The following is a 10,763-nucleotide window of genomic DNA, read 5'->3' on the forward strand; positions in this document are numbered from 1 at the left end:
CTTTATATTTCCTCTACAGCTCTGAGTGCAGAAGAAACAGAATCCGCCCTGGAAGCCACAAACTTCTTCACTGAGGATGTAACTCCAGAAGGTGACGTTACTGAATGAAATGTATATGTATAAGTGGGAGATATCATTTCTGTTAATTGGGTGACGTTGATTCAATATTAACCATATTTCACCCACAAAAGACAAAGCTTATGAACCAGCATCAGGGAGGAACTTTACTTTTGCAAATTTAAAATTACATTTTTAAATTAAAATTTTTGAAAAATTAGTCAAACCAGATGGGAAGGCAGTAACTAAAGTTTTCAGAAACAATGAGATTAGTTTTTTGGTGAATATTGTTGAACTATATTGTTGAAACTATAGATGACGATAACTTTGGTTGGATTCCCGTGTCGTTATCTGTATGAATGCATGAAACGTAACTGATGGTTACCTCAGACCTCCGGATTACTTATATATGACTGATGTTATGATTTGGAGCATACAAATGAGTTATTAATCAGGTTCTCATTTAGGAACAGTGCTTACACTAGGATGGTTAATTTCATGCTTAATGTCACCTGTGGACAAACAACAAAGGACCATAGGAATAAATGCAGTGAATGGACATATCCTATCTTTTCCCTGTGTAAGGAGCGGTACGATGCCGCACGTGTGCTGCACCGTATCGCTGTGTGCGGCCATTGTTGGCCTGTGGTGGAACTATGGGGGTCATTTACTAAGGGCCCGATACACGTTTTCCCGACGTGTTACCCGAATATTTCCGATTTGCGACGATTTCCCCTGTATTGCCCTGGGATTTTGGCGCACGCGATCGGATTGTGGCGCATCGGCACCGGCATGCACGCAACGGAAATGGGGGGGCGTGGTCGAGCAAAAACCCGACAGATTCGGAAAAACCGCCGCATTTAAAAAAAGAAATGTGTCGCTTGGGATGCGCTTACCTTCACTCAGCCCGAGTCGGTTGAACTCCAGCGCGTCCAGATGCTTTTCAGCGCAGCAGCGCCACCTGGTGGACGGCGGAGGAACTACCTTGATGAATCCCGGCCGGACGCGAATCCAGCGCAGAGAACGCGCCGCAGGATCGCGAACGGACCGGGTAAGTAAATCTGCCCCTATGTCTGCAAGCTTGTGGCCGTATATATGTCCCCCTACGGTCTTGTGAATATAGCCTTAGACCATGAGCTGTCAGATTTGCATGAAGTACATGCATACATCATGAGTGATCTGTAATTTATGGAGTATACGCTTACACCATGAGTGGTCTACGATGTATAAAGTATATGCTTAGACCATGAGTGATCTGTGTTTCATGGAGCATAGACTTGGACCGTGATGGGTCTGTGTTGTATGAAGTATACACTTACACTATGATGATTCCTTGTTATGTGAAATACATGCTTACACCATGAGTGGTCCGTGTTGTATGGAGTACAGGCTTACACCATGAGCGGTCCGTGTTGTATGGAGTACAGGCTTACACCATGGGCGGTCCGTGTTGTATGGAGTACAGTCTTACACTATTAGGTACAGGCTTACACCATGAGCGGTCCGTGTTGTATGGAGTACAGGCTTACACTATGAGTGGTCTGTGTTGTATGGACTACAGGCTTACACTATGAGCGGTCCGTGTTGTATGGAGTACAGGCTTACACTATGAGTGGTCCGTGTTGTATGGAGTACAGGCTTACACTATGAGCGGTCTGTGTTGTATGGAGTACAGGCTTACACTATGAGCGGTCCGTGTTGTATGGAGTACATGCTTACACTATGAGTGGTCCGTGTTGTATGGACTACAGGCTTACACTATGAGTGGTCCGTGTTGTATGGAGTACAGGCTTACACTATGAGTGGTCCGTGTTGTATGGACTACAGGCTTACACTATGAGCGGTCTGTGTTGTATGGAGTACAGGCTTACACTATGAGTGGTCTGTGTTGTATGGACTACAGGCTTACACTATGAGTGGTCCGTGTTGTATGGACTACAGGCTTACACTATGAGTGGTCCGTGTTGTATGGAGTACAGGCTTACACTATGAGTGGTCCGTGTTGTATGGAGTACAGGCTTACACTATGAGCGGTCTGTGTTGTATGGAGTACAGGCTTACACTATGAGCGGTCCGTGTTGTATGGAGTACATGCTTACACTATGAGTGGTCCGTGTTGTATGGAGTACAGGCTTACACTATGAGCGGTCCGTGTTGTATGGACTACAGGCTTACACTATGAGTGGTCTGTGTTGTATGGAGTACATGCTTACACTATGAGTGGTCCGTGTTGTATGGAGTACAGGCTTACACTATGAGCGGTCCGTGTTGTATGGAGTACAGGCTTACACTATGAGCGGTCCGTGTTGTATGGAGTACAGGCTTACACTATGAGCGGTCCGTGTTGTATGGAGTACAGGCTTACACTATGAGCGGTCCGTGCTGTTTGGAGTACAGGCTTACACTATGAGCGGTCCGTGTTGTATGGAGTACAGGCTTACACTATGAGTGGTCCGTGTTGTATGGAGTACAGGCTTACACTATGAGTGGTCCGTGTTGTTTGGACTACAGGCTTACACTATGAGCGGTCCGTGTTGTATGGAGTACAGGCTTACACTATGAGTGGTCCGTGTTGTATGGAGTACAGGCTGACACTATGAGCGGTCCGTGTTGTATGGAGTACATGCTTACACTATGAGCGGTCTGTGTTGTATGGAGTACATGCTTACACTATGAGCGGTCCGTGCTGTTTGGAGTACAGGCTTACACTATGAGTGGTCCGTGCTGTTTGGACTACAGGCTTACACTATGAGTGGTCCGTGTTGTATGGAGTACATGCTTACACTATGAGTGGTCCGTGCTGTTTGGACTACAGGCTTACACTATGAGCGGTCCGTGTTGTATGGAGTACAGGCTTACACTATGAGCGGTCCGTGTTGTATGGAGTACAGGATTACACTATGAGTGGTCCGTGTTGTATGGAGTACAGGCTTACACTATGAGTGGTCCGTGCTGTTTGGACTACAGGCTTACACTATGAGTGGTCCGTGTTGTATGGAGTACAGGCTTACACTATGAGCGGTCCGTGTTGTATGGAGTACAGGCTTACACTATGAGCGGTCCGTGTTGTATGGAGTACAGGCTTACACTATGAGCGGTCCGTGTTGTATGGAGTACAGGCTTACACTATGAGTGGTCCGTGTTGTATGGAGTACAGGCTGACACTATGAGCGGTCCGTGTTGTATGGAGTACAAGCTTACACTATGAGTGGTCCGTGCTGTTTGGACTACAGGCTTACACTATGAGCGGTCCGTGTTGTATGGAGTACAGGCTTACACTATGAGCGGTCCGTGTTGTATGGAGTACAGGCTTACACTATGAGTGGTCTGTGTTGTTTAGGGTACATGCTTACACTATGAGCGGTCCGTGTTGTATGGAGTACAGGCTTACACTATAAGTGGTCCGTGTTGTATGGAGTACAGGCTTACACTATGAGCGGTCCGTGTTGTATGGAGTACATGCTTACACTATGAGTGGTCCGTGTTGTATGGAGTACAGGCTTACACTATGAGTGGTCCGTGCTGTTTGGACTACAGGCTTACACTATGAGCGGTCCGTGTTGTATGGAGTACAGGCTTACACTATGAGCGGTCCGTGTTGTATGGAGTACAGGCTTACACTATGAGTGGTCCGTGTTGTATGGAGTACAGGCTAACACTATGAGTGGTCCGTGTTGTATGGAGTACATGCTTACACTATGAGTGGTCTGTGTTGTATGGAGTACAGGCTTACACTATGAGTGGTCCGTGCTGTTTGGACTACAGGCTTACACTATGAGTGGTCCGTGTTGTATGGAGTACAGGCTTACACTATGAGTGGTCCGTGTTGTATGGAGTACATGCTTACACTATGAGTGGTCTGTGTTGTATGGAGTACAGGCTTACACTATGAGTGGTCTGTGTTGTATGGAGTACAGGCTTACACTATGAGTGGTCCGTGCTGTTTGGACTACAGGCTTACACTATGAGCGGTCCGTGTTGTATGGAGTACAGGCTTACACTATGAGCGGTCCGTGTTGTATGGAGTACAGGCTTACACTATGAGTGGTCCGTGTTGTATGGAGTACAGGCTTACACTATGAGCGGTCCGTGTTGTATGGAGTACAGGATTACACTATGAGTGGTCCGTGTTGTATGGAGTACAGGCTTACACTATGAGTGGTCCGTGCTGTTTGGACTACAGGCTTACACTATGAGTGGTCCGTGTTGTATGGAGTACAGGCTTACACTATGAGCGGTCCGTGTTGTATGGAGTACAGGCTTACGCTATGAGTGGTCCGTGTTGTATGGAGTACAGGCTGACACTATGAGCGGTCCGTGTTGTATGGATTACAAGCTTACACTATGAGTGGTCCGTGCTGTTTGGACTACAGGCTTACACTATGAGCGGTCCGTGTTGTATGGAGTACAGGCTTACACTATGAGTGGTCTGTGTTGTTTAGGGTACATGCTTACACTATGAGTGGTCCGTGTTGTATGGAGTACAGGCTTACACTATGAGTGGTCCGTGTTGTATGGAGTACATGCTTACACTATGAGCGGTCCGTGCTGTTTGGACTACAGGCTTACACTATGAGCGGTCCGTGTTGTATGGAGTACATGCTTACACTATGAGCGGTCCGTGTTGTATGGAGTACAGGCTTACACTATGAGTGGTCCGTGTTGTATGGAGTACAGGCTTACACTATGAGTGGTCCGTGTTGTATGGAGTACAGGCTTACACTATGAGTGGTCCGTGTTGTATGGAGTACAGGCTTACACTATGAGTGGTCCGTGCTGTTTGGACTACAGGCTTACACTATGAGCGGTCCGTGTTGTATGGAGTACAGGCTTACACTATGAGCGGTCCGTGTTGTATGGAGTACAGGCTTACACTATGAGTGGTCCGTGCTGTTTGGACTACAGGCTTACACTATGAGCGGTCCGTGTTGTATGGAGTACAGGCTTACACTATAAGTGGTCCGTGTTGTATGGAGTACAGGCTTACACTATGAGCGGTCCGTGTTGTATGGAGTACATGCTTACACTATGAGTGGTCCGTGTTGTATGGAGTACAGGCTTACACTATGAGTGGTCCGTGCTGTTTGGACTACAGGCTTACACTATGAGCGGTCCGTGTTGTATGGAGTACAGGCTTACACTATGAGCGGTCCGTGTTGTATGGAGTACAGGCTTACACTATGAGTGGTCCGTGTTGTATGGAGTACAAGCTAACACTATGAGTGGTCCGTGTTGTATGGAGTACATGCTTACACTATGAGTGGTCTGTGTTGTATTGAGTACAGGCTTACACTATGAGTGGTCCGTGCTGTTTGGACTACAGGCTTACACTATGAGTGGTCCGTGTTGTATGGAGTACAGGCTTACACTATGAGTGGTCCGTGCTGTTTGGACTACAGGCTTACACTATGAGCGGTCCGTGTTGTATGGAGTACAGGCTTACACTATGAGCGGTCCGTGTTGTATGGAGTACAGGCTTACACTATGAGTGGTCCGTGTTGTATGGAGTACAGGCTAACACTATGAGTGGTCCGTGTTGTATGGAGTACATGCTTACACTATGAGTGGTCTGTGTTGTATGGAGTACAGGCTTACACTATGAGTGGTCCGTGCTGTTTGGACTACAGGCTTACACTATGAGTGGTCCGTGTTGTATGGAGTACATGCTTACACTATGAGCGGTCCGTGCTGTTTGGACTACAGGCTTACACTATGAGCGGTCCGTGTTGTATGGAGTACAGGCTTACACTATGAGCGGTCCGTGTTGTATGGAGTACAGGATTACACTATGAGTGGTCCGTGTTGTATGGAGTACAGGCTTACACTATGAGTGGTCCGTGCTGTTTGGACTACAGGCTTACACTATGAGTGGTCCGTGTTGTATGGAGTACAGGCTTACACTATGAGCGGTCCGTGTTGTATGGAGTACAGGCTTACACTATGAGTGGTCCGTGTTGTATGGAGTACAGGCTGACACTATGAGCGGTCCGTGTTGTATGGAGTACAAGCTTACACTATGAGTGGTCCGTGCTGTTTGGACTACAGGCTTACACTATGAGCGGTCCGTGTTGTATGGAGTACAGGCTTACACTATGAGTGGTCTGTGTTGTTTAGGGTACATGCTTACACTATGAGTGGTCCGTGTTGTATGGAGTACAGGCTTACACTATGAGTGGTCCGTGTTGTATGGAGTACATGCTTACACTATGAGCGGTCCGTGCTGTTTGGACTACAGGCTTACACTATGAGCGGTCCGTGTTGTATGGAGTACATGCTTACACTATGAGCGGTCCGTGTTGTATGGAGTACAGGCTTACACTATGAGTGGTCCGTGTTGTATGGAGTACAGGCTTACACTATGAGTGGTCCGTGTTGTATGGAGTACAGGCTTACACTATGAGTGGTCCGTGTTGTATGGAGTACAGGCTTACACTATGAGTGGTCCGTGCTGTTTGGACTACAGGCTTACACTATGAGTGGTCCGTGTTGTATGGAGTACAGGCTTACACTATGAGTGGTCTGTGTTGTATGGAGTACATGCTTACACTATGAGTGGTCTGTGTTGTATGGAGTACAGGCTTACACCATGAGTGGTCCGTGTTGTATGGAGTACAGGCTTACACTATGAGCGGTCCGTGTTGTATGGAGTACAGGCTTACACTATTAGGTACAGGCTTACACCATGAGCGGTCCGTGTTGTATGGAGTACAGGCTTACACTATGAGTGGTCTGTGTTGTATGGACTACAGGCTTACACTATGAGTGGTCCGTGTTGTATGGAGTACATGCTTACACTATGAGTGGTCTGTGTTGTATGGAGTACATGCTTACACTATGAGTGGTCCGTGTTGTATGGAGTACAGGCTTACACTATGAGTGGTCCGTGCTGTTTGGAGTACAGGCTTACACTATGAGTGGTCCGTGTTGTATGGAGTACAGGCTTACACTATGAGTGGTCTGTGTTGTTTAGGGTACAGGATTACACTATGAGTGGTCCGTGTTGTATGGAGTACAGGCTTACACTATGAGTGGTCCGTGTTGTATGGAGTACAGGCTAACACTATGTGTGGTCCGTGTTGTATGGAGTACAGGCTAACACTATGTGTGGTCCGTGTTGTATGGAGTACAGGCTTACACTATGAGTGGTCCGTGTTGTATGGAGTACATGCTTACACTATGAGTGGTCCGTGTTGTATGGAGTACAGGCTTACACTATGAGTGGTCCGTGCTGTTTGGACTACAGGCTTACACTATGAGTGGTCTGTGTTGTTTAGGGTACAGGATTACACTATGAGTGGTCCGTGTTGTATGGAGTACAGGCTAACACTATGAGTGGTCCGTGTTGTATGGAGTACAGGCTTACACTATGAGTGGTCCGTGTTGTATGGAGTACAGGCTTACACTATGAGTGGTCCGTGTTTTATGGAGTACAGGCTTACACTATGAGCGGTCCGTGTTGTATGGAGTACATGCTTACACTATGAGTGGTCCGTGTTGTATGGAGTACAGGCTTACACTATGAGTGGTCCGTGTTGTATGGAGTACAGGCTTACACCATGAGAGGTCCGTGTTGTATGGGGTACAGGCTTACACCATGAGAGGTCCGTGTTGTATGGAGTACAGGCTTACACCATGAGAGGTCCGTGTTGTCTGGAGTACAGGCTTACACTATGAGCGGTCCGTGTTGTATGGAGTACAGGCTTATACTATGAGTGGTCCGTGTTGTATGGAGTACAGGCTTATACTATGAGTGGTCCGTGTTGTATGGAGTACAGGCTTACACTATGAGTGGTCCGTGTTGTATGGAGTACAAGCTTACACTATGAGCGGTCCGTGTTGTATGGAGTACATGCTTACACTATGAGTGGTCCGTGTTGTATGGAGTACAGGCTTACACTATGAGTGGTCCGTGTTGTATGGAGTACATGTTTACACTATGAGTGGTCTGTGTTGTATGGAGTACATGCTTACACTATGAGTGGTCCGTGCTGTTTGGACTACAGGCTTACACTATGAGTGGTCCGTGTTGTATGGAGTACAGGCTGACACTATGAGCGGTCCGTGTTGTATGGAGTACAGGCTTACACTATGAGTGGTCCGTGTTGTATGGAGTACAGACTTACACTATGAGTGGTCCGTGTTGTATGGAGTACAGGCTTACACTATGAGTGGTCCGTGCTGTTTGGACTACAGGCTTACACTATGAGCGGTCCGTGTTGTATGGAGTACAGGCTTACACTATGAGTGGTCCGTGTTGTATGGAGTACAGGCTTACACTATGAGTGGTCTGTGTTGTTTAGGGTACAGGCTTACACTATGAGTGGTCCGTGTTGTATGGAGTACAGGCTTACACTATGAGTGGTCTGTGTTGTATGGAGTACAGGCTTACACTATGAGTGGTCCGTGCTGTTTGGACTACAGGCTTACACTATGAGTGGTCCGTGTTGTATGGAGTACAGGCTGACGCTATGAGCGGTCCGTGTTGTATGGAGTACAGGCTTACACTATGAGTGGTCCGTGTTGTATGGAGAACATGCTTACACTATGAGTGGTCCGTGTTGTATGGAGTACATGCTTACACTATGAGCGGTCCGTGCTGTTTGGACTACAGGCTTACACTATGAGTGGTCCGTGTTGTATGGAGTACAGGCTTACACTATGAGTGGTCCGTGTTGTATGGAGTACAGGCTTACACTATGAGTGGTCCGTGTTGTATGGAGTACATGCTTACACTATGAGTGGTCCGTGTTGTATGGAGTATAGGCTTACACTATGAGTGGTCCGTGTTGTATGGAGTACAGGCTTACACTATGAGTGGTCCGTGTTGTATGGAGTACAGGCTTACACTATGAGTGGTCCGTGTTGTATGGAGTACAGGCTTACACCATGAGTGGTCCGTGTTGTATGGAGTACAGGCTTACACTATGAGTGGTCCGTGTTGTATGGAGTACAGGCTTACACTATGAGTGGTCCGTGTTGTATGGAGTACAGGCTTACACTATGAGCGGTCCGTGTTGTATGGAGTACAGGCTTACACTATGAGCGGTCCGTGTTGTATGGAGTACAGGCTTACACTATGAGCGGTCCGTGTTGTATGGAGTACAGGCTTACACTATGAGCGGTCCGTGTTGTATGGAGTACATGCTGAGACCAAGTTTTACTCCTTTCTCATACTACTACTATTCCTGAGTTATGGCAGTCACCTTCATCTGATTCCCACCTTTACTCCACTCTCTCACCTATCTCGCTTCTCCCACCACCCTCAACTTTCTCCCCTCTTTTTCTGACTGCAGTACCTCCCTATCTCTCCGAACTGGATCTTATTCTCCAGAGTGAGTTCCCAGGTTAGTTTTTTTTACTTTGTGTGGGAATCACACTCTAATAGTGTGTAGTAAAGCATTGTAGCACCACACAGTCAGTGTAGGATGAAAAGCCATGTCCGCTCCGTGTTACGGATGCATTTCCTGGACCAACTATGGGTCAGCTAAGCTAGATCCGGTGTGTCAGTGATGCCGCAAGTACCAGCCCAACCATGGGTCCACTGTCCTGTACTCAGATGAGACCGTAGGCCCCCAGTTGAATAGGAACCAATATCATCATTGCGGGTTGGTCAGGCATCTTTCACTTGAACCATGTTACACACGCTGTATGGGTTTAGAGGAAAGTGTCTTGTTAGAGGACTTATTAGGCACCAAGGGGACATTGTTTTTTATGTATAAAAACATGCACAGTTTATGTAATCCCATACAACCCCCATGTTTTGAACCATGGTGGTAAAAATAATAATAATTCCTTTATTTATATAGCGCACACAGATTACGCAGCGCTGCACAGAGCTTGTCAGACCAGCCCTTGTCCCCAATGGGGCTCACAATCTAATCAACCTACCTGTATGTTTTGGAGTGTGGGAGGAAACCGGAGGACCCACAGCAAATCCATGCAAACACGGAGAGAACATACAAACTCTTTGCAGATGTTGACCTGGGTGGGACTTGAACCCAGGACCCCAGCGATGCAAGGCTGTAGTGCTAACCACTGAGCCGCTGTGCTGCATAGCGCTTATTTTCATAGATTTCTCTCCTATTATTCAGTTTGGTGTAATATCTGTATGTTCCCTGTCCACAATAGCTTAGTCACCTATGGGTGGGCTGATGGTATATTATCAGTCATCAATAAGCTTATGTATTTAATAATCTTGTTTTATTTACAGACTCTGAAGGACAGGGCAATGGATCAACATCTGAGAACAGTGACTCCCAAGATAAAAAAGGTATTTATACAATTTCCATTTGAATTTGCAACCATTGTTCAGAGTTATTCTGATTTATCTATAATTAAAAAAACTCCCAACTTTGATACTAAACGCTTTTCTTCACAAAGAGCGGCCTAGGGAGTACTACAGCTCTGCTCCTATTCATCTGAATGGAAGTATAGTGGTGACTGGGAGAGACTGTTCCTAATAATAATAACCCTATTTTCCTTTTATAGAGGAGAAAACAGCCAGCGCTCCTGACTACAAGTACTACCTGCGCATGTGGGCTAATGAGAAGGAGAAGAAGAAGGAGACTATCAAGGATCTGCCCAAGATGAACCAGGTAATATGTGAGGGTTATTTGGACTATAGCATCCAATAATGGTACACTTTGATTTTTGACTCGCAGCTTGAAACCTCATGCTCTCCTGCCATGTGCAGAAATGGGCCGCAA

General features: G+C 46.7%; 1 protein-coding gene across 2 annotated transcripts in view; it reads left to right on the forward strand.

Annotated features, from left to right (window-relative positions):
• The window catches only part of TBC1D9B (TBC1 domain family member 9B), a 40,621-nt gene that overhangs the window by 26,340 nt on the left and 3,518 nt on the right, over window positions 1–10,763 (forward strand). Inside the window, exons 18-21 of one of the 2 annotated variants that reach the window (XM_072145619.1) lie at window positions 20–91; window positions 9,351–9,401; window positions 10,268–10,327; window positions 10,546–10,652. In XM_072145619.1, coding sequence (XP_072001720.1) covers window positions 20–91; window positions 9,351–9,401; window positions 10,268–10,327; window positions 10,546–10,652 — 290 coding nt within the window. The remainder of the gene's footprint in view (window positions 1–19; window positions 92–9,350; window positions 9,402–10,267; window positions 10,328–10,545; window positions 10,653–10,763) is intronic. The other variant, XM_072145621.1, reaches the window with a different exon arrangement.

The sequence above is a fragment of the Engystomops pustulosus genome, chromosome 4, assembly GCF_040894005.1.
Source record: "Engystomops pustulosus chromosome 4, aEngPut4.maternal, whole genome shotgun sequence".
Classification (NCBI taxonomy): Eukaryota; Metazoa; Chordata; class Amphibia; order Anura; family Leptodactylidae; genus Engystomops; species Engystomops pustulosus.